Source organism: Nipponia nippon, unplaced genomic scaffold (genome assembly GCF_047370975.1).
Source record: "Nipponia nippon isolate SJK-2023a ecotype South Korea unplaced genomic scaffold, ASM4737097v1 scaffold_1, whole genome shotgun sequence".
Taxonomy (NCBI): domain Eukaryota; kingdom Metazoa; phylum Chordata; class Aves; order Pelecaniformes; family Threskiornithidae; genus Nipponia; species Nipponia nippon.
Window position 1 is genome coordinate 149753844 of NW_028262290.1, and position 24740 is coordinate 149778583.

Consider the following 24740-nt stretch of genomic DNA (forward strand, 5'->3'; position numbering starts at 1 on the left):
TCTTCTCTTAAAAGAGGAAAAAACACAATTGGGTTTTTTTTCTATATCAAAAAGGAGAAAGTCTTTTAGCACTGTCTTCAGGCTGATTCGTCCCTTGTCACTTTTACAGGCTGCATATAAAGCATCAGAAAGACTCAGGTGATACGGTTCCACTGCTAATGTGGGTTTCCTTGATTAAAACATTTGATATTTCTGTGACTGAAACTCACTGGTAAAATGAAAATAGTAATGTTGTCCTGTATATTAAGCAGGTTCAACAACAAGTTCAACTAGGTCTTAGACATTGCAGAAAAGCTATTATATTAGTTAAAAAGAACAAACAAACACAAGCCAGAGATAATGAAGCAGATTTCCAGTACGGCTGACTTCTCTGCAGTGTGCTGGTGAAGATGCTCTGTAAAACTACTGAATATTAAAAACCTGTGATATGCTGATTGCTTTGCCACTTTAAGACTATTTGCCACTTCAAGACTATTGTCAATTTGAAAGTTGTTTGAACTGTTCCTCCAAGCACATCTGAATAGCCCTATAGAGAAACCCAAGAAAGCTTACTTTAAGCAGCTTTCAAAACCAAGGAGAATGTACAGTACAGAGAGAAAGGATGAGACTGTTTCAAATATATCCAACATTTTTATGATACTGCTACTGCATTTGTGGAAAGATGATTCTGTGTCTCTCACATCTGCCATTATATATCCCCACATATGTGGCTTAACTTTACTATGACCTTCAGAAGCTATTTTATAAAGAAAAGTAATAAATATTTTCTATTGAACTCTGCATTTATAATCGCGTTATATGTTGGGCAGCTATGACTGTGCAAAAAGATTAAGCTGGACTGCCACAACATCATACTTGCAAGGAATAAAAACATTTATGAAAAAGTAAAAAATACTCTGCTAATGTTTGCATATTTTACAGTTTAGGAAAGATGAAAAAAACTTCATGTATTAACAATAGAGCATTATTAAAAATATAGCTAAAGTCACTACAAAAACCCAAACCCAATACTGATATGCAATAGAAAAATTAAGTTTCTATAAAACGATTAAGCTTAAAAGTAAATTCTTACAAAGAACAAAGGGAAAAAATCACTTGCCCAGAATATTTGATAATATAAACCTCCATGAATATGAAAGGAACTGCAGGCTATACTGTCTGTGGACTACAGATATCAGCAGAGATTAACCTTAGTTGCCAAGTATGCAGACTATAAAATAAAAGGTGAAAATTCTGTCACTAACGCAACATAAAATTCTGAACATTCAGAAGCTTGCACCAGCTCACTGGTTTCAGCTACATGACCAGAAGCCTACTGAACATGCAAACTCATAAACTACTGCTGGAATGTAACAGTTTGGTGAAATAAGAACAGCCGCTGGGAAGAAAATATGAAGAACAAATGTACTCAAACTACATATGTCTCCAAACCTTGTAACACTTCTCAACATGAAACAAAAATCATAAGCTGCTACTAATAAACTTAATTAAGGCCCAACGATAATCCAAGAGAACCTACTTACATCTCCAAGAATGAAAAAACCCCTAGAAGAAAAGCTGGGTTATTCTTTTAACCACTAGCAATATACATTTGGTCATCTCAGAAAAAACATCTTTAGATTTACATAGAGAAATCCACTTGGACCTCACACAGAAATCCAAACTGAAAACAGGCAATGCATGAACCTGTCTCCCCTAAAATATTTTAAAAGGACGCCAATGTAAAAAATTCTGCTTATTTAGATTTAGTAATATAATTCTAAAGAAGTGAACAAAAGATTGAGATTATGTTGTGTGAATTTAAATCGAAATATGTTCATGAAAATGGAAAGTTAGTTTCTCTACACTAACAGGAAATATTATCATTTCACTTCACCTGTGCTTCATAAATTCACCAGCAAGGCTCCAGAATGCTATAAAGCCCTTAGACATGCTTTTGTTCATTTTCATTCACCAAAACAAGTGTTTAAGTATGTGTTTAAATTAGGTATATTCTTCACTGAATTTAGTCTAATCTTACATAATTTAGAGTGAACGAATACTGTTTAACTGTAAATGCATTTACAAGTACTTTTTGTATTCGTATTACTGACAAAAGTAAGTTTGGTACCATGGTCATTATCTAGGTTTGTACAAATACGATATTTTTACTAGATATTTCTAGATTTTTTTTTCTCCCAAATACTAAGATTTTTTTTATACTGGCTCGTATACCCAGTATTTCTATTGTTACACAGGAACTGCACAAACACAGAGCAGACTTCTTACTCTGCTCGCTTCTGGACTGATTCCCAGCTTGCACATTTAGACAGGGTTAATAAAAATTTAGATTATGTCTGGATTTTTAAGACAAAATTGAGAATAGTAAACAGATGATATTCATCTATATTTACTGTATGTTCATAAAGGTTCAAGTAATGTAACTAGAATTTAAGCTTGGCAAAGGCAAACTCCTAACGTTCTCCCCAGCAATTCCTCAGGAAATTACTGCAGAAGCATACAATAGTATACTGTGACTTAAATATTAGAATTTGGTAAAAAATCATGAAATTTATCTGAGTCACTTTAGAGGGGAGGGCTCAAATTAATAGCAGCATAACCCTGGACATAAAAGATCTGACCACAGATGGTACAGACATTCTGCTTTCTGAAAGCTGCCTCTTCTGTTGCTCTTCATGACCACCTCATGTGTGTCTAAAGTACATATCCTTTCAGAGAGGGTCAGATGTTCACAGAATATCCTGGTTCACAGACTGAAATGCCAACAAATACAGAGCCCTAAACCTATAACAAGCCATAAAATGGACTGAAAATTCATGAATTGGTATTAAAATTGCTGTAGTTCACTTGATGTGATTACATACTAACAAAACCAGCATGAAACATGACTTAGTCATTTTGGTTTTAGTAAGTAACTGGTGAACCCATACTTTGAAAACCGTTTCTAGAATTTAGACACACAAATGATTTACCATACTTCAACTTACCTCATACTAACTGCTCATATGTGTGAATACAACCTGCTGTAAATGCAAGGTAATACAGGTCAACTCCTTCATCAACAGTTAATTCAGACGCCCTTGCTCTTGTAACAGGTTACAACGTATAGACAGTTATTTAACTGGGTGTCACTAAAACACCCTTAACTTGGTGGTGTGACCCAAGCCTTTCAGTGACAACATTTTAGGTTTTGTTTTCAGTATAGTATCTCTAATCAAGACTGTGTTGCAATCATGAAGAGACCTGCCTAGAAATTCTTAGTTACTTAGTAATGAAGGAGTGCCGTAAATGCCTATCATCTCCCAAGAACATGCACATTCATAAAAATTGAGACGCTCAGGATTCACTCCAAAAAACACTACTGCAAAACACAGGCGGACATTCAGAATAAGCTGTTTTCAAAAATCAGACATACTTGTTTTCCCACTCTCCAAAAAAGCAACAGGCAGGGAAAAGGAGTATCTTTGAAGGCCTTCACTACCCTTGCAACTGAAGGAATATATACTCAGACCAGTGGAAAAGAGGCCCCTCCTAAGCAGGAAGATGGACTGCAGCAGTTAGATACGGTATTGGCTCCCATGTACGTAACAGAGGGTTTATAAAGTGTCTTTGCCTAGGACTCCTTTACCTCATAGGCTACCCGAGTTTTATATCTTGCACAGCACACAGGTAAAAATTTTGTGTCCTCCCTGCAGCTGGTCAGCAAGTTTTGCTCAAATTGTTACACGTTAGGCAGTGGCATTTGTCCAGCCCAGAAAGTTATTCCACGGCAGTTTGTTTCTTGAGAAAATACAACTGAAAAAATAATTTAGGAGAAAAGCAACCCTAAATGTGTCTGAATAGGACTGGGCTCCTAACATTTTGTGAAACAAGGAGACACTGGAGCGCATGAGACAGTTTGAATTACAGATCACTGTGTCCTGTTACCATGTGCGAAAGAATGGTAACATCAGCTTTCAAAAGCCTACCTGCGTGATCTTAAGAGACGATAATTTTTAATGAATGATTCTTAGTGAAGAGCTCCAAGGAACCTCTAATTTCCAAACCAAATAGCTAGCTATTCGCAACCAGTGAATATACTTGTGTCCTCACCCCAAAATTGGTCCTAACCTTAGACAAGTCTTTTTTTCTCCCTGTTGTTCTATCCTCTGGCCTGCCTCTCCAACACCTCACTTCCAACAGCACAGACCCAGCACGAGAAAGCTGAAGCTACCATCTCTGGACCGATGGCCACACTCCACCATGTGGAAGCTCTCCAGAGATAAACCATTGCCTACACTGTACAGTAGTTCTCTAATAATTTTTGTAAAGTTTTGCCTAAGTAAACTACATTCCGTCTTGATTTTTTTGTTCTTTGCATCTGGGACAACAGTAGCTTCTTCCACAAGACATCTCCTTCCTAGATGGTTGAGCTTTTTTGTTAATGCAGACCAAAATGTTTCACTGAAAGGGCTACAGCACCAAGAAAAGGTGGATTCTGTTTTGCCACCTTTGCTCTCAAATAAAGCATCAGCCCACTAAGATCTGATTGCAAAACCATGATAGTCTGATCTTGAGAATTCATGCAATCTGTATTTGTGGACAGAAGGAGAAGATGCAGGGTGGGAGGAAGGGTCTTTTCTGTTTCAAAGAGAAGATTTGATAAGGAAAATGCAGTTCATCTGGAATCACATCCAAAGTATCATTTTCCAAGCATACTTCAATCTCTCAATACAATTACATTTCAACATTAATTTAGTTGATTAACTAACAAAGGTAAGTAGTTTATTTTCAGCATGATCAGATGACCATTAGTTCCAAAAATACGTGATGAAATTATACCACACTAAGGTTTTGGAAAGAGGTCAAAGTTCTCTCACTTATATAGTTCGTGTGTTCCTGATGTAGTTTATATACCACATTTAAAAACAGTATAGTGCAATACAAAAAACATCTCTAATTTACATTACTGGTCTAGGGTGTTTCAGTGAGCCTAGTGGCCTGGATGTACTAAAGCACTTTGACAAGTTTCTTCCCATTCCTCTTGTAGTAGGAGGATGAAAGCCTTCGGAAAAGGGCTGGTTGCCACAAAATCCGCTCCAGCCAGCCTTCAGCTGGCAGGAATTCTGGACAGTTTCAACTAAAATATTTTTACATAGCTTTTAAAATGGCAGAAATTAAAAAGTTGAAACACATAATGGAACATTCACCTTTTTTAAATGTTACTTTTGTTTGAAATTTGGAATCTTGAAGCTGAAGCCAAAGGACTCCTCCTTCTCCTCCTCCTCCCCCCTCCCCGCAATGATACATTAAGCTCAGACTAGCTTTAAAGCTAAATTTAAGCTATTGAGTTATTATGACTTATTTTATTTTGTAATGTGGAAAAAGAACCTGTGCCTGCAAATTTGCTTTGTACTTTCACTGAATCTTCCCAAAATTGTTAGACAGACATGTACAAAGAAAGAAAGTGTAAGCAAAAGTTAGGTAAAACTTTGAAAGTGTGTCTTTAAAGACTTACTCAAACTTTTCATGATACAGTAACCTTTTTGTTTCATTAAACACATTGCTTACTTAAGGTACTTTAAAAGTCAATATTTTTCCCAAATTTATAAATATTTTTTTATTTTGACTTAAAAATCAAACCAGTATTTTAGTAGCTTATGTTTAACCAGCTAAAGGCATACACTACATAAACTCTTTATGTCAAATCCAATGAGCCATTTTTAAAACCTTAATATTCATGCTTTTTCCATGCAAAGTAAGGAGATTTATATGCAGATTACCCCCAAAAGTAAAGTGGACACAGTAGTTCCAGGGAAAAGAAGCTGAAAGAAAGGAAGAAATTGTCTTTTGCAACCAATAGCTCACCTAGATAGGATCCATTGTTGTGACCAGCACAGTCAGCATCTTCTGGACGAAGGGTAAAAGCATACAGAATAAGAGCCAAGAAATAAAGCAGAATAGTTAGAAGCCCAGCAAAAAATACAGAAGAAATTACTTTTAAAAAAGACAACTGTACAAAGCATAGCATTAAAAAGCCTTCAATAGGCCATTTGTCTTAAAAACATAAAACAATATTTATTGTTTTATATTTTAGCTGTAGGTATTCTGGAATTTTGCAGCATGCACACTGATCTTTTTGCCTTTTCAAGCAAAAATTGGGATGACAGCAAACATTCTAAAAAGAATTCTAACACTGTATTATTCACACTTTATCAGTTAATAGAAAATATGATGCCACTTAAAAGAAAGCAAAACGTTTTTGATGTAAATCAAGCTTTTTTTGTAAATTATACATTATCAGACTTTAGCTTTAAGTTTTGGCTCACTGGATTAGACAGAAAGGTTTTTGATCAAAAACACATCCTCTCATTTGATATAAAATAGCTATAATGTATATTTTTACATGCCAGAGGCCCTTTGATCAAAAATATGAGCTACAATTTCTAATGCCTTTATAAACAAAGGCCTCAAGTTAAAAAAAAAACCAACACACACACACACACACACACACACACAAGAGATCAGCTGCTATTACTTTAACATATGCTGCAAGCATAACAGTAACCGGCTACACTCAGAGGGAAAGCAGTAAAGATGATACTACATGGATGAACTTGCTACCATCTCAGAGAAATCCTTTCTCAGTATTAATTAGAAATGCAAGACCTCTCATGGCCATATAATTAAGTTGGAACAATCTCCTTCCAACCCAGCCCACCCAAGTTTTGCTACTATTATTTTATGATACTACTTTTCTATACATATCTTCCCAAAGTTCAAGAGAGAGAGAGAAAGCAGTTTAAAACAATAGTCCAAATTACTGATCTTTACATGAAGCAATTAGGAATATTCTGGTATTTTTATCTATTTTTAAAAAATGATTCGATGTATTTGATGGCAATATAAAAGCATTATATGTATAACATCTCTTAGAAATGCTGGACTATATTCAATTTAATTCTAAACACATGTTCTTTAAATAAAATTATTGGGCTACGCAGGGAAACTTTTGTACATGTACCTTCAATTTCCTCTGAGAAGCACAAAGGAAAAATAGGAAAGGAAATCATTAAATGGAGTGAAAACATAACTTAAGAAAGAAAAGTTAAATCGAAGAAGAAAAATGCACCTACCACACTCAACCGCTTCCTCATCTTAGAACAGCCAAAAAAACAAAGTATTATTGTTTAATACTTCATAAATAGGAAAAAATTTAGCTATGTAAGCTACTCTCAAATCCTCTTGATAGCACCTATTATATTGAGGCATATACCAACATACCGGCACTGAGTTTCACTTACATGTTTTAAGTACACTCAGTTAGAAAGGGACCTAAAAGGACATTGAAATATTACGTGCACTTTTAATTTCCTACATGAGATTCTTCCACTGTTCATTGGGTAGCAATGACCTTACCCAGCTGTCATGGAAGATCTCTTTGATATTAAATACAAAGTTTGTTAATTCCATTTAATCAGTCTTAATCTAGAATTTCTAAGAATTACTACCATAAACATGATCTCAGTATTTTTCTGCGCTTACAGTAACAGCTGCTACTGCCCTTGGAGCTGGGTTTTGGAGACCTTTTTTGGTTTTGCTTTTGGTTTTTTTTAACATCTATAGTTGTAGCTGAATGCGGAAAAAGTTTATATACTCTTCGATTTTTTCTCTGACGCTATACTAATATAATACATCTACTTAAGACTTTCTGCTTACCTATAGGAAGTCAATAAATTTTTCGTCCTCGATAGCGGAAAACATACATTTTTAAGATCATCTTTGGGCTTGTACAGAAAAGCAACATATATATAATGAATTTTTGTTCACAAAGATATTATATAGTAAGGTCTAGATTTATACAGAGATTTTACAATCTACATCTCATTTAAATTTCCTTTGGAATCTGGATAAATATGCCTAAAATACAAATATTTCAAAGTTTCCATGAAGCATGACTTCCCTCAGAATGTGAAGAAATTATTCAAGAGATATTTTAAAATCTTTCATGTGTAACTGATGCACCAAACAAAGGTAAGGTTGAAACTCTCCTGCCTATCTGATTACACAGAAGAACTTTTCCCACTTCATGTCATGAAATGGATACGAGTCTTTTCTGCCAGGGGAGGAATACTGTTTTGCAGAATCATTTCTTCGTATCTTTTTTCCTGAGGACTTATATTCTAAAATATTAATTTGGAAGACTTCTCTGAATCCTATTTAAATTTTATTTCTGCACTCAAGGTGACCATACGGTTTTAGTAGGCTGGAAAGTCCTCTAAGGTGAGCACTGCTTGGTCGACCACATCTGGTGCCTTAAAAGTGTGCCGACAGTTTTGTGAGTTGAGAGTGAAAGCATTGGATCCTTTTTACTCTCCTGACCTTAAAAGCTCCCAGTTCTTGAAGTGACAAACACCCTAAAGCTGGACCTAGGATGGCAGGCTGGCTTCCAGGTACTATTTCTTTCTCCTTCTCTGTGCTGAGAGACCTCTTACACTTCCTGATACGTATGACAAATTTCTCTATATTTCCATTTCCATGACTTTCAATAGGCTGCAAATGTATCTCTTGGAAAAAAGTCACTAATGCTCAAAACCAGTTCACGTCAATACATCTAAAAAGTCTCCTGAATTCAACAAAGTTATTTGACTTAACTAGTGACTGTGCATTTTAACGTATTCTGTTTGGTATTTTATCATTGGAAACAGACAAGTCCTCATCTATGAACATGAAAGATGACCAGGAGAAAAAGAGGTCTGTATGTACACACAGGTATACACTCACTCAACCCTGACCACAGCAGACCTTCGGAGACCTGCAAGTATCAGAGATGGAGCTACAGCAGCAGGGCTGGAAACAGCTGAAGGGAACGCAGGCTTCTGGGCTACCCCTGCTAGGAAAGGGAATGGTCTTATCCATCCATGCTATAAATTAAAGACGTTAGGATTCCCAAGTGAGCCAGCTGATGCCAGAGAGCACAAGCCAAAAAGTCTACAAGCTGAGATTTAATGCTGAAATACAGTGAAGGAGTTTTGAACTTTTTGTGTTTTGTTAAAAATCTTCCTTCTTAATACTGCTCTTGGCTTTCTTGGGCTGCTCCTAAGGTTGAACATAACAGTCTAGAAAGAAAAGACGTGGGCAATCAGTGGGTCTTCATAGTTTCATACAGCTATGAAACAGTCATCAACACGTAGGTCCCAATTTGAACTTTACCAGGAATTTTACCAGGGCTGTTGCCTGTCCCTAGTAAAGCCGGAGGTTATTTGCCAGGAAACTTTGTGTTGTGATTCACCGCTAATACAGCTCTGTGCGTCTGAAGCGGTTGTACGCGTGCAGCAGATATGTACAGATACATGCCTGAAGTTTCAAAGTTTAGAGACATGGAAAATTGGGGTAGATCATCTCAGGCCAATATAGCTTTACTAAATTAAAGTGGGGTGAGAAAGGAAATAGAAGTGTTTATCTGAAAGGAACAAATACGAGACTAAAAGAGGACAGAGAGCAAAGAGGAGGAAATCTGATGGGAAGCAGGAAAATAAAAGCAGTGACAAAATGAAAAAAAAAACCCGTAAGGCAACATGGAGCAAATAAAACACTGAGAAAAGAAGAAATACGATCAAATAAATGTAGTATGATAAGAAGGGAGAGGAAGTTACAAAGAAAATAGTCTGGAACAGGCTCATGAAACAAAAACAAAGCAGTACCAAGACAGAAATGGGAAAAAGAAATAGGAAACACAAGTGCAATGGAAGCTTAGGAAGTAGGTGTTTTTATTCATTTTAGAAAGATTTCAGCATAGCCAATATGCTAGTCTATAACAAAGCAAAACAGTATCACATACACTGTATTTTTGTATGCATTTTAACTTAAATATATTTAGATTTGATTTTGGGGGCTTCACCTAAATTATATTACTTATGAAGCTCAAAACCAGTGCCACTCCAGGAACTTCCTCAACTCCTTGCAACAGTCTAGCACCAGATTAAAATTTTTAACTTTTGCTGACTTTCTTTCAACAATATTTCCATTAAAGAATCTTATCTAAATGTTTCTTAGTCTAAAATTAGATCCAACAGCTCTGTTCTAGTTCCTTATTATAAGCAAGTTACATGACCCCTTAAATTCTATTTCACTCTAGTAAGCAAAATATTGTGATGTACAGTGATCTGCATTACAGTGAATACATTAAACACTCCTGATTTTTTAGTGATGAACAGCCCCACATAGCAATTGACATTTATACTGTTTTGCAGTTTTTTTATCCTATAGGGTTTTGTAGATTGACCAATTAATATACGTTTATGCTATAGGAAATTTAAGGTGATCTAATTTAATCCTCTCAACATCATCAGATAACAGTATGTCTACCAAGATAATTTGGAAAATGAAGAAGGACAGTCTTGCAGTGAAGGACAGAGCAAGAGTTTATGAGATCCGTTTCCACTTCTGTCTCGTGACCTTGACTGAAATGTCATCCAGCTTCAGGTTTCCTTAATTTCTCTGTGGTAGCAGGAAGTTAATATTTGTAAGGACAGGAGACTTCTGAACAAAGATGCTAATGTGCTAATTTAACTCTATAGGTCTGGGGGTTTTTTTGTTTTTACTCATAACTACCTGCAGGTGGGCAATCAAGTTTCAAATATGAACACAGAAAAATACTGAGAAGAAAGGCAGAGTTAAGATTGTGCAGCAATTATAACAAGCAAAAGAGTCCTACTATACATTTACTCTTAAATGTTTGGTCTTCAAATACAAGTGGTACAAAGCATTCATTCTTTTAGCCTGTTTAAATTCTTTTGTTGGCAGAACACGACCTTCAATTCACAAGACACTCATCTACGGATAAACTGGGTTACATCTTGTTTGAATGAACACCATTTGGCTGCAGTTGAATACTTCCTCTTGCTCACAGAATGCCAATCACATATGGTAAATCAAAATTGAAAGTAAAATGGGTTTTAAGCCCTAGAAAAACTATATTATGATGGCTTTGCCGCAGTAAGTATTTACATTTAGCATTAAATATACAGACCAAATGTATTTTCAAGGAAAAGACATCTCTGAACAGCTCTGTCATATATGCTACATACATATACATATTTATATATAACTATACACGCAGGGTATGGATATACACATATACATATGCACGTGCTGCACAAGTTAACAGAAGTTACAGGCTACACTAGTATAAAATATAAAGTTACCAGTAATTTTCATACCAGAGACAACACACATATAGCGTAAGAATAAACACAGTAACCACTGTGAAAGCAAAATTATGCTGAAGGAATATAATGTCTTGGCTGATTATTGTAGTTTATAATAACTGCAGAACAGTAAGTGATTTGGTTGTTATTCAAAAATACTTTTTTTCCTCAAAAAAAAAAAATAGGTAATCAGTGTTTTATCTACAAATAAAAGTAAGCTACAAGAATGACCATGTTTGTTGGCAGTGACTATTACAGTCAGAGCATGAGCAGTCTTTGTTGACAGACTGGGAACTATTAAATAAATGAATTCTTCCCCGTACTGAGTCTCACATCACTCCTAATTAGCTGGGACACAGTGACAGGAGAACTCACAGAGCTAACTCTGGCTACAAAGTTGTGCCCATGCTAAGATGACCTCCTAAAGCCAGGAATGCTGTTAAGTAATATTGAGGAATACCAGGTAAGCAGGTTTCTGCAGAGCTGGCACCAGCAACGGCTCACAAGCTCAGACACACCAGAGCTGATGGCATGCAGCCAGGCACATGTACTGTACCTCCCTCCGCATCCCACAGAGCTCCCTCGCACCCCACATCAGGTACACCGCATGGTCACCGTCCCAGCACACGAAGGGTTAGTCCTACTCACACGATCTCATGCATCTCTATCCCTTTACTTTCATTCCATTTTCCTATTTTCTTTTCTATGCTGCTTTTTCTTATAATTTTTCCCCAGTATACTTTTCCCATAGTATTAATGCACAAGCAATACTGCTTTTTGCTGAAAAGTCAATGCTGTTAGGTATTGAGAAAAATGCTGAAAATGCCTGAGAAGTTTGGTATCCCTCCATTATTTCTGCACTAACTCAGAGCCTGGGAAGTAACACTATCAATCTTGTCAGCAGGTCAGCATATCTAACTGCCACTTATCCCATGCTTTTAAAACTTATCAAATATTAATGTTGAACTTATTGAGGTTTTCCACCAAAAATAAAAAACCAAAACAGGTCATAATTTATATTAGTAATTTTTGCATTCACCATTTCAAAACCTTTAACAAAACAAATATGTTAGTGTTTGATTTAAATGGAATCAAGAAACAATTGAACTATAGTGCAAATACTGACTATAGTAATGCTGTTGCATAATACTGTTAATTGCGCTAATTTAATAATTTCGAAGCCCATCCTCTGTGGGGTTTTGCCTAATGGGGTTTATGGGCAGCTTTTGCCCATCTGTTCTTCCATTGCCCTTGCTGCAATACTTTCTCCCTTTCTTCATCCTCAATATGAAATTTCACTTCCTGCTTTTCCCTTGATTTCTTTATTCCTACTTTTTCTGGGTCTTCCTCTCAATGTAAAATAATCTCTTGTCAGCATAGGGTCCATCTATATTATCAATTTCCTGCCACCTTATGCCCAGGTACCATGAAACTATGCATCCTCTTGGTTTTCAAAAGAAGTGTGATTTCACTTACCTTTCAATATGGAATATGTTTTGTCCCCTCCTCCAGTGTACACATGTTAAAGGTTTTTCACTTTGACTGGTGCAATATGAGAAAGAATCTCTTATCTCTTTCAAGAAAATAGCTAAATTCTGGGGGAGGCATATGTCTGTATCTTCCTCAAAGCCGAAGTATTTACTTTTACTCATATACACTTTACACATAGACATGATGAAACAAGTTGACTTGATTACTAAAATGAAACTAAGAATTGGCATTGCCATTATAAACTGATCCTTTTAATAGTTTAGAATTAGGTTGGGTTTCTGTTGTTCTCAGTGCAAATAATTCTTTCTGAAAAAGTTCCTTGGAAAATATTCTCTACTCCCTTTCCTGGACATGTGTATACACACAAGCATGGTCAGCATCACCAACACAGCCCACTTTTTTTGCTTCCAAATTTATGATACACAAATATGTATACAGATTAACTTTATACAACATGCATTGCTATGCTGAAAAGTATAAAAAATTCAAAATTGGAAATAGAAAGAAGGCTTCCCAAAAGTAATCCAACCTAACTCTTCGCAGGTTTTGAAACATACTTAATTATCAAAGCAAATCCTGATGGACGTTAATGTTACTGTGAATACAGTTATTGACTATTTTTCAGAGAGCTCTTTTTATAGACAAATAGAACAGTCCTTCCCAGTTCCAGGACTGGCTTGAGAAGAGAGGAAAAAAAGTAGTTGTAGGCTACTTCTCGTATGTTATACAATTTTGACTAATTTTTAGGTTAATTTTCAAGTAGAAGGACACTACTACCCTGGAAGCCCACCTAAGAAACCAGAGCTGACTCACATTTTCTTGGTATCCAAGAAAATAGAATATTTCTCCTTGATTCTCCCTATTAAAAACAAAGGCAAGTACCCAGGTTTCTTCCTCGTTACAAAACATGGAATCTGTGGAATGAGTTGACTGAACAGAGCAGGCCGACATCCAGTGCTACTTACCATGTCTCAAGAAAGCTTCCTAGTGCAACTCCCAGTCCTGTCAGGAAAGGGACTTTTATTAGCAGCTCTGTTGCAGTCAACAGGTTTTCATCTTTGGGAAGCTATAAGAATATCAGTTGGAAATTTGCCCTTTCCCTCCAAACTGCCAAGGAAATTCAGGTCATATGACTGGATGGGATCAACTGCAATAGCAAGCAACCTCTCAATATACGGCTAGTTCAGGAAGGTCTACAGAACATCAGTTTCCCCACACAATTACTCTTCCAAACACTGGAGAACCCTATATCAAGCTGAAGGTCTGTAGTACAGGATTAAAAAATAATCAGGTGAAATCAAGCATTACCCATTTCCCACCTCCTTACATGGGAACTCGTTAAATAAAGCTTTAGAGGACAATGATCAGTGAGCCATACCCCACAACACAGAAAAGGGCTAAAAAAATCAGACACAACAGTCCTTTCCAATTTTCTGTTCTCTCTGTCTCCTTCCTTACATGTTTCCGATACGGGCAGTATGCTGTTCATTCAGCTGAGCAATGCATGACTTTCCAGCATCTCCCAATTTGGGCCAGGTGATTGCTCTGCACAAATACAGACACGGCCTCCACATCTCCCAGCTTCACTGCCGTGCTTGGTAACATGAAAAAGCTGCCTAACTTTAGAAAGATCACAAGGGCGTGGAGTTTCCCAGCTTACGTGGAATCTTCTTGAAAAGCCAAGCAAGTGGAAGGCCTTCCTGTGAGCAACATAAGCAACATCCTTGTCACAACATTTTTTCTATAGCTGAATTCTGATCCTTAAAATGCCTCCTCTATGAAGGATCTGAATTCCCTCCCAGCACTAAAAACATGATGAATCTTTGAATAAAGGATGGACCCCTACTCAAACGGCACTTCGCCTCTTCCCCTGGAAATCTGGCAGATGTAGCAGCATTTTGTCCTAAGGAATGGGGAAGAGACAAAGTGACAAAGCTACATTACTCTGCAGTCTTTCCTCCTTCAAGAGGCACCACTGCCTTCTAGATGGTATTTAGCTGGACCTTGCTTTGTTTAAAGAAAGTCTAAAAGAGAACAATAATAGGCATACTGCTTGACACTAAGGCTCTGCCATGTTTTAAAGGAAAGGGGAGGAAGAGAGGAACCCTTCTCCCTTGTTTAAGCTAGTTAAGGCAAAGTCAGCGGAGACAGCAGAGACAACAATAGTAGATATCGTACCGTGGGTCTTCTTTGGATTGTAATTTTGGCAATTCCCAATCAAGTTCAGGCTGCCTATTTGGAAGGGTGAGATGTGTCTTGTAAAATCTTTCACTTGAAGATCACTAAAAAGATGCAGTCCATTACAAAAGGAATCATGCAGTTTTGCTGCAGCAGCTGATTTACCTCTTCAAAAACACCAGTGCCACATTAATTGAAGGCTCTTGTTGAGAGTATTATCCAGATTCAAGAACAACAGACAGAGAGAAATAGCTATACCCTGGGATCAGACACTTTTCCAAAACTGGGACAGAGCAACTTGACCTAGAAACCTCGAAAAACAAGAGATTTACTACAAGCTGGAAGAGCTCCTCATTGTTTCTAAGATCTATGTAAATTAGAAAAGCGATAGTGCAATCATATAGTCTTGTTATTGTAATTACAAAGTTAATCAAGGGCTTTGGAGTTAACAATAGCATTAGGGAACACAATCAAATAGTGAAATGGAACAAAAGATAGAAAATGCAGATTATTAGAAAATTAAGAGTAACTGTCAGACTTCAGAACACAAAAGCCATAGCAAGGAGTTAGGAAAATTGCAACAGAAATCTCAGTGAGTTTTAAAGTTAAAAGCATTCAGCTTTGCACTTAGTGTGCCAGCATCCACTGTTTGCCATAGTATCCATATTTTTTGTTTTAATGTTAAGAGAATGCAAGATGGTTGGAAATTTTAGACCACTTTCTGAATATTTCTAGTTGAACTCACAAACATGTTTGCATTTAAGATTTAGATCCTACTGAAGCGTGATAGTTTCTTACATTGTACTCACTTTGTTATGAGTCTGCACAACTGAAAGAAATAACAGGTCAAGTAAAATATGCAATAATACTTAAAACAGATGTTGATGTAAATTCCAGTGGAAAGAAAATATTTGTTTCGATGTATGCGCTTTCTTAGAGCTTATTTTTCTTATATTGTGCAACTACTGTATTTAAAAGCAGAGACTATTAAGAATGAATTTGTTTAAGAAACAGTAAGAAGTGGTTCTGTGAAAGCCTGTCAAAGAACAGAATGTTCCGACTTTTAAAAATTTGTGCTGCTTCATAAGACGCAAAAAATCACCAACTAAATGGGGGAGAGAAGGGGAGACTATCCGACCTTTTATCTCACTCTCAATATAAATTTCACTGTATTTATGTAGTCCAAATTATAGAAACTGTTGAGCCAATTCTGTACTATTTCAACAGGAAAAGAACACTCTTCAACCTTTGAAATATTACATATCAAAACATTAATTGCACTTGGTGCTTCAAAAACAAAGTCAGAGGTTTGGGAAAAATTGTTAGCTGCTTTTAAAGCTTTTAATTTCAGCTCTTCTATTTATTTTCCTACTGATACAATGTGATCAAGAAGCTCTTGGGCCCAGGAGAAATACATCCTGTAGTCACAGGGCTGAAACAAACTATTTTATAAGGTTAGAGGTCATGAGTATGATTTCTATTCCAGATTAACAAACTTACATGATTTTCTGTTGGAAGTTTTCAGTGGCTGAATCTGTACTTCTGGTCTTCTTAGTGCAAATCTCCTATAAAATGGCAGGTGGTAGGGGAAAGACACAAACTCCTTAGTTTTCACTGCAAGTTTGACATTAATAATCACTTAACATCATCAGACTATTGCAAAATATCCAGAAGATTTTACAAGAAATTAACTTAAAATAATGCAATCTATTCACAATCTAAAAAATTAAATCCTCAGCCTCAAATTTTTGTAAGCTCTCCAAAACCTGCTGCAGTTCTTATTCCTGCATAGTACATCAGTGTGAATACAGATACTGATGTGCTATTTTCCATATGTTTTTTCTTTCAATCTGGATCAGTGTTATGCTATCAGTTTTTGTCATTATTAATTCTAGCCAGACAAATAAGGAAATCCAAAGTATTTCAGCAACAGGTTTCCAAGTTCAGTTGTCTTGCTGCAAATGCAGGTTTATCATACCCATGTAATCTATGAGCATTACATATGACAACTATGCTAACTTAACAACTCAGCAAGTTAAGTGTCTTCTCTTACTACAAAAAAATAATGAAACTATGTTTCTCAGTAGCTCACCTCTCCTGGAAATGCTTTGAAGGGATCAAGCCTGCTCTGGGATTGGCATCACCTTCGTGTTTGGCCTGCCACCAGGTTGCATCATCCTGGCTCATGATCTGAAGGATATCTCCTTTTCTGAAAGCAAGTCCAGCTTCTTTACAAGGAATTGCTTTATCCTCATTAGGATCATAGTCAAATAGGGCTCTGATAAACATCTGAAACAAACCATGTTTTATCTTTAGAATCAAAATATTAAATGTAATCCAAAGGTATCTCCCTTTTTTGCTTTTAGTGCTTAAAACCATTGAACTAAATAATGTAAAGCAATAAATATTTACTGCTGTAAAACATTCTTATGGACGTCTAACATTAGAAGTTCACAGGGGAATGTTAAACGTATTGCTTCTGCAACCACAATCCCAATGGAGTAAAGGCTCTATGATCCAACGCAAATAGGACTTTGCAAGTGAACAATGTGCCCATATGGGGAACAGAAGAGAAGATACTTTTGAACCAAGGTGCTATCAAGTGTCTTCTACCCAGTGTATGATGGAAGAAAAGGAGTACTTGGAAGCACGCCAGGTCCTTGCAGAAGACTGATGATTACCTATGTCAACTTCATGGCTGTAGAGTTAGTGCTCAAGAACCACGTTACACCCACTTGTAAATCCAGCACGTGAGTATTGAAGTGTACAGTGCACCACACATTGTCACTTAAGAAAAACTGAGTCTGGAGGCATAAATTACATTCTTGGTTCTGTCATCCAAGCAAACAATATATATCCTCAGCATAACAGTTACTGCAATAGCTTCTGAAATAGTCTTGCCTACCTTGCCTTCCTTCACTGGCATTTCTTCCTTCACACTAGGTATAATTTTAAATGTAATTGCTCCTTGAGACTGAGCCTGGTGAACATTTGAAAAGAAAATGCACTGAGAATTAAGCTGTACATTTCAAAGAAATCTTAAAAGGAAAAGAAATTCAAATTAATTTAAAAATACTCAAATATAATGAATGTATCCTCTCCCAGGCATGATCCATGGAGTTTGACAGCTTTACCACACCAAACTTTGCATTGCAAAGATTAAAATACCCACTTGAAACGCTCGGTTTTATTTGCTTCACTGGTGGGCAGAGATGGAGTGTTGAAAACTGGGACCTGCATGTGTCAGAGGTCCCACGTCTGCACTGAAAGCAGGAGCAAATGCTACAGCTAAAGTGTGTACGTATTAGAAGCAACTGCTGGACTCCTGGCACAGTTTGGACATCCCTGGAAAAATCTAACTAACAGTTTTCAAAAAAAAACTGATAGAAAAATTCAAACAGGCTTGTGCCATATTTATCATATAAAACTATTGGGGGGGGATTTATTCTTTTGGCAACTTTAAGAAACTAGAAAAGAAAAACATTTTTGAATAGACTATGTGTGCTAAATGGAAAAAAAGCCCTCCGCTATAAATCTTAAAACAAGTTAGCCATCATCAACCACCTCATCCATTCATCTTTCCCTACATCCCACTTAAAGTGTGTCTGGCTGCATTTTACTTATTAACCACAATATATTCCCACTGCCTCAGTGACATTTTGCTATTGAAGGAAGTGCTAATCAGCTGGAGCCTCTGCTACTATTGCATGCAGCCGACAAGTTTCATAAAACTAGCAGAGTGCAACAGACAGCCAACGATTTAAGCAAAATGGAAACAGGCCTGTCCACTACCAAGTGAGACATACTTCTGCCGGCATGTCTGCGATCCAAGAGCTCACTGTTTGACAAGCAGCAGCCAAGTTCTTATTTCACCAGCCGTAGGACTGGAATCAATAATTCTGTTACTTTTGAAACAAGCTCTAACTAGCTTTTGATGTTTATATTGTACCTCGAGGAGGTAAATGGGGAAATTGTTCACACCTTTTCTAGTGCTATTGTGTTTCTAGAGATTTTTAAATATTAATTTCTGCAGGAAAATATGTTTCTGTAGGGAACGCAAAACCACAAAGCAAGTATGAATATCAGTGGGCTAGCATTTGAAATGAATCATCTCGGTTATTGAACCAAAACTGTGAGACAGCCACTCAATTCAGTGGGACAGCAAGGTATTTATGTATACAGAAATGCCTAAACCATGAACATAAAGACCTGTCATGACCCTCACTGATTTCTTTGCTGTAAAAGTATTAAATATTTCTGAAAAAGTCTAAATTATTTAATTTGCAATAGTGCTCCATAAGTGAGTAATTAGACTGGCTTTAGAGATTGGATAGTTCAGAGCAGTGCAAACATAATCATATATACAGCTATATACTGCAAATCAATATAAAATATAATCTTAATGTACCAGTTAGTTTATTCTATGAAGTACACGTATTATGAATTAATTTTTGCATGGAGTTAACGTGTTAGTAATGAATACATTTAAAATACTTTGAATTCAACAGATCATGGTGTGCCTTAAAAACTGTGGATTATACACTGAGGTCTGCAACACTCTGCAACGTATTTATAGCCATATTACCATCACTACCTCTTTACAAGTAATTTGTAATTGCATATATATGTAACGTGTGGAAAATTGTTCTTTAAGAGAAAGGAAATAGAGGTTTGTAAATTATGGCACTGGAAGAAAAGGCATTATTGTAGAATATACTTTTTGCTAAGAAATACACCAAAAAACATAACTTGACGTTACTTTTTCTTGACGCCCCTTAATTAATTTAAAATGTTTGGTATTTACCAAAATGTGTATTATTTCTTCGGGTTTTTTATCATCTACCGGAATCCCATTGACTTCCCTCAGTTCATCACCAACGTGAATAAGACCTACAGAAGGCAAAGAGGTGTTGTTAAACAGTAGCTATGTATTATACAAAAAATGCCATTAACATTCAGCTTTTTTCTCCCTTGTTCACCCACTTTAAGCTCTAACTTAAAAGCAGGAATATACGGTGAAGACAACCTCACCTACTGACCCCTCACAGATAAGTTTGAGATGGTTGGTTTACTCACCTCCCTTCCTTCCTCCTGAAAATTAGTACCATTTCTCTATGACTTTTCCAGACTTTCATGCAGATGTTTGAAAAATGTCTGTGCCAATTCTTTTTCTACTCATACTATTTTCTTATTGCTACACAGCTGCAAGTACTGCAAAGATCACTTAGGCTGTGAGTGCTAATTTGTGGCACAAATGCTTCCTAATTTAACAATATATATCTAGATTTACTCCATTACCCCATCTAAGTGTGAAATGCAGCTGTCCTAGATTCTCTTCAATGAAAAGAGGCCTTTTAGAGTGTAAGTCAGGACCTCTTGCTTGAGTTCTTTCAGACTTTGAGCATCCCAAACTAAACAATGGCAGTCAAAGATGTGCTGGTATTTTGAGAATTACCAGCTGAAACTCCAAATGGATGTACTAATATAAAATAATTCAGCCATCCCGAGTTCCTCCATCAGCAGGTTGTACTCTTTGCATATCCTATCATTTCTAAGTGGATGTCTTCAATTGGAGACAAACTATGATACATCTTAAAAAAAGCCTGCATCTGCTAACTCAAAGATACCTGGGAAACGGGGAAAAAATTCAGCATGAATACCTTCACCAGTATTGAAATATCACTTTGGAAAGCTGTCCAAACCCCAAAGACTTTTGTTTGTGATAGTGATGTATTTCACGTGTACAAATTATCTCATCTTTTTCTGAGTTATAGAACTTGAATGGCTAGTGGAAAACAGAAACACCTTACCACTTCTATCTGCAGCTCCTCCACGCATTATCCTGGCCACCACAATTGCACCAGTATGTTCATCTCTTTTAATAGTAGCCCCCTTCAAAAGAAAAAAAAAAGTTATTTGGTTAATCTTACCATAATTTTAATTCACTACACTAAAAAAAACACTTGCTATGTAAAACTCCAAAAAGTTGACATCAGATCAATGTGTGAATAAGCCAGAAATGATACTTGCTCATGAAAAGAAAATACGAAATATGTTGCTCTCTTACCATCCTATTAAAATGTGACTTCTTTTCCATTCAGAACTGACTCATGCAGTTTGGACAAATGATACAAGAAGATTACTTTTTGACTTAATGTTAACTGCAGCATACCTTACTTGAGTCTGTTGCTAAAACTGTACTAAACTATTACTAAGAACTTATAAATTGCTTTTCCTGCATTAAAACAGGCCACGTTACATACTATGGGGACAAAAAGTTTATCCGTGTTTGTAATAGTTGCACTTTACGCTCAGAACTGCCTGTGTACCCACTAATCATAGTTTTGCTTTACAACGTTATCCATAAATAAACATGAATTTGAGAAATGCCCCTGCATGTCAAGGCTCACCTGGAATACCCGTGGGAGAGAAATGCAGAGGAGGGGGACATTTCCTGAGTTAGTCATGACTGTTTTCATACATTGCACAAACACAGTGCAAGGCAGTTAGGTAAAATTACATCATGTAGTTAAATTTCCAGCGAACAGCTGTCTAGATGAGAAAAATGACTTTGTAACTAGAACTGCGAGGGTGCGCCGAAAAGAGGCACAAGGTGACGGGGAAGCAGCAGGCAGCAGCAGTGACAAGAGAGAAGGGAAGGGAAGCGGAGGCACAGAGCCGCTGCCTAAGCTGGGGTGCCAGTCCTTTCAGGCAGACGGGAAGGAGCGATGCGGGGAAATGCTGGCCCTGCTCTGGAAGGCAGAATCCAACAGAATAACGAGGGGGATTTTAGTTAGATAAGTCAGACTGTATAATCACCTCCAAACAGGTTATTTGAGCCAGTATTTTTAAAAACCAACACAAAAAAAGCACCTCCTGGCCAACAGCTTTTTATCTGCACATGATTATTTTGCCATGTCAATGTAGTTAGTTGCCTGCAATAGCTCTAACTTTGTTAATCAACAGAGATGTTTAGGACTCTGGCAGGTAAGTCAATTGTCTGAAAATTTCCATATTTTTGATGAGTGAATGAACAGTATTAGTTGTACTCTGAGTACAAGACAGCGGTTAGAATTTCCTTCCATCAGAGAAGTGTTGTGCTTGAAGTAAGGTACAGAAGTACTTTATAAAGTTCCTCGAATAATGAAATTGCTTTTACAGTGAGCTTTCTATATTTGTTTAGATTAAACATGAATATCATGTTTATCACGACTTCAATTTTTAAGCGTTTCACGGATGTGAAGCTGAAATATGTACAAGTAAATAATGGGGGTGACATTCTACTACAGTTAACAATTTTACTGACTGTAAATAAACTTGTTTCCCTTTCCCTCTGCCTCTAAGATGGAAATACAGCACAAGACAGAAATGGGAGATTAATTTATATTTTACTGTATGCAAACCTCATTTATTGCAAGTAGAGAAAAATCAAAAACAGTGACCACACAATATTCTCTTTGGCTGAAACTTTAACAGTAGCCAGCACTCCACAGCAAAATTGATGTACTGTACATCTTAAATTTATTACTATGACATTCTATCCATAAGCAAAGTAATTCTGCAATTGGCCAGCCTTATTCTTACGCATTGTTTATAATGTAATTATATCAGTAAGTATTTGTTTGTATTACAGTTTCAAATGAGTCTGAGAGTTTCAAAAAGATATCTCACTTTAAAAACTCATGATTAGGTTTCTGTGCAAAAAGAATTGCATACTATTAGGAATATTAAACAAAGCATTAACCCCTCTAGCCTATATCTCAATATTAAGTTCTGACCTTGCAGCACCAGCTATTAATTTGAAGTTTATTATTAATACCTGGAAGGTTACCTCTGTTTAAAAGTACAAAGCATCTTTTTGACGGATATATTCAGAAAAAAGAAAAAAAAGCAGCATGAGGATGTTAGAGCCAAATATAAATACAGGACATTTCCACTATATTGTCCACGTAAAACAGAGGCTCTCCGAATTCATCAGGGAAGAAGCCTTGAACGGAAAGGCTTCATGCCTTTTCCCTAGAAGTCAACACTACTAAATGCCACTGAATGCAAAAGGCAAGCAATGCAATGACTGACAGCCTTCCATTGCGATCACCCTGCTACCCCAGGCCCTAAGACTAATGTCTGCAAACAGGTACTTCACTTCACCTTGTTTTTAAACAGACCCTAGAAAAAACTTGTGTGGGATTGAAGACCAGAGTATTGACCTAGCCAGCATCTGGAAGTAACGACAAGGCTCTTGTCCAAGTGCAATGGTCACTTCATGGTTTATGCGATTACCAATGTGCTGGCACAAAATTAATTCCTAGCGCAGATTAGCTGATTTGAAAGATGCCCCCGTAAAGATAACAGGTAATTTGGATCTACCTGGAATTATCAGCAGAAAATCAAGTTCAAATTTACAGGGAAATTATTTAACCCAAGTTAGTTCACTGTCAGTAACTCCTTTATGGCAAACTCAAAGTGAATGGGCAGACCCATGAAAAGTACTATTTGAGTTTATGTGTTTTTGCTGTACCTGTAGTACACAAAGAAAAAAGGGGGGTCCTTAAATTCCCCTTCCCTCCCAATTTAGAATACTTAAAAAGAAATCATCGAACACAAGTTGATATCTTTTTGAAAACCCAAAGAGTTGATTTTCTGAAAAAGCAGCTTCTCTTGTACTGCTGCCAGCCCTGCTTAAACTATGAGGTATATATAATCTGGCAAGAATTTCTCCTTATGAGATGTTCAGCTCCAGTACTTTCAGTTACATGTGCAGTGCAGCTCCTCATTTAGAGCTTTAAAAATGGAAGAAGGTTAGACTGGACCTTGAGAGCTGGAAAATATTTTCAGTGTTGCTAGCCAAAAGTGTAAGTTACCCTAAATGAGACATATACAGATGTAATAGCATAGCTCAGTTTAAAATACTTTTAAAGGGAAAAATAAGGAGTTTGGGAGCCATATGGTGATCAGACTGAGAAAATGTTTAAAGGTATACCATGCAAAAGCACTAAAAATAATACAAGCTCCTTCAGCAAGGCTCTTTCACTGTTTTTTTGGTTGTTTGTTTTTTTGTTTTGTTTTTTTTTTCTAGTTTTAATGTAGTAACACTGATTGGTGAGCATCATTCAGGATTTCACATATATAAGCTTTATTAGTTCATCTATTTGTGTGCTGGTTCCAGAATATAAACATTATAAGCCTTTATTTTTAAAGAAAGACAGACTAGCCTGTACCATAAATTACTAATAATAGAGTTTGAAATATCAGTAATAATTTTGCATACCTTTCTGTTAAACAAAAGCACATGCAGATGTTGAATGCAAATAAGTACTTCAATAAGCCTTATTTTAATTCATTCTCTATTGAAAATGCAAATACAAATATCAGTTACCTACCCTATAGTGAAGAGTTATTTAAAAGTTGATGCCCATATACATGTAGACTATGCACAATAAAGCTGTCCCTACACCCAAATTAATCCCACCTATAAAATAGTTGGGTTCATTCACTAATAAGAACCAAGCTACGGGGACTCAGAGTAAAAGGGAAGCAAGAGCTGTAGAATTGGCATGGGCAGAACACGTAAATGACTCTTAAATCACCACAATTCATTTCACCCAAGTTCAGCTATGGAAATCAGGTATCTCGTTCAAGCTAGGTGTCTAGGTTCCTGCTATAGTTAATCGAAAGAAACAGGCAGCTCTGGAGAATGAATCATCCTTTCATTAAAGCAGGCATCTTGAATAGATGGCATGGTTCATTCTTTGGAGCTGCCTACTTTTCTCTTGACTATAGACACAGCATAGAGATTAGTTTTCAAATGGCTAAATTTTTGTGAAATGAATCTGTGTAATGAAGAAGCAACCATCTTAATGTGAAGAAACATCCTATTCAGAA

At 36.5% G+C, this 24740-nt stretch overlaps 1 protein-coding gene across 4 annotated transcripts in view; it reads right to left on the reverse strand.

The window, feature by feature from the left end:
* Nucleotides 1–24740, reverse strand: part of MPP7 (MAGUK p55 scaffold protein 7) — a 157261-nt gene that overhangs the window by 18743 nt on the left and 113778 nt on the right. For 3 of the 4 annotated variants that reach the window (XM_087777406.1, XM_087777416.1, XM_087777424.1), the window contains 5 exons: nt 20669–20750; nt 19663–19748; nt 17764–17838; nt 16951–17147; nt 16359–16423 (listed from right to left, as the gene is read on the reverse strand). In XM_087777406.1, coding sequence (XP_087633532.1) covers nt 16359–16423; nt 16951–17147; nt 17764–17838; nt 19663–19748; nt 20669–20750 — 505 coding nt within the window. Of the gene's footprint in view, nt 1–5847; nt 5890–7003; nt 7016–7115; nt 7137–16358; nt 16424–16950; nt 17148–17763; nt 17839–19662; nt 19749–20668; nt 20751–24740 lie in introns of all 4 variants that reach the window. The other variant, XM_087777432.1, reaches the window with a different exon arrangement.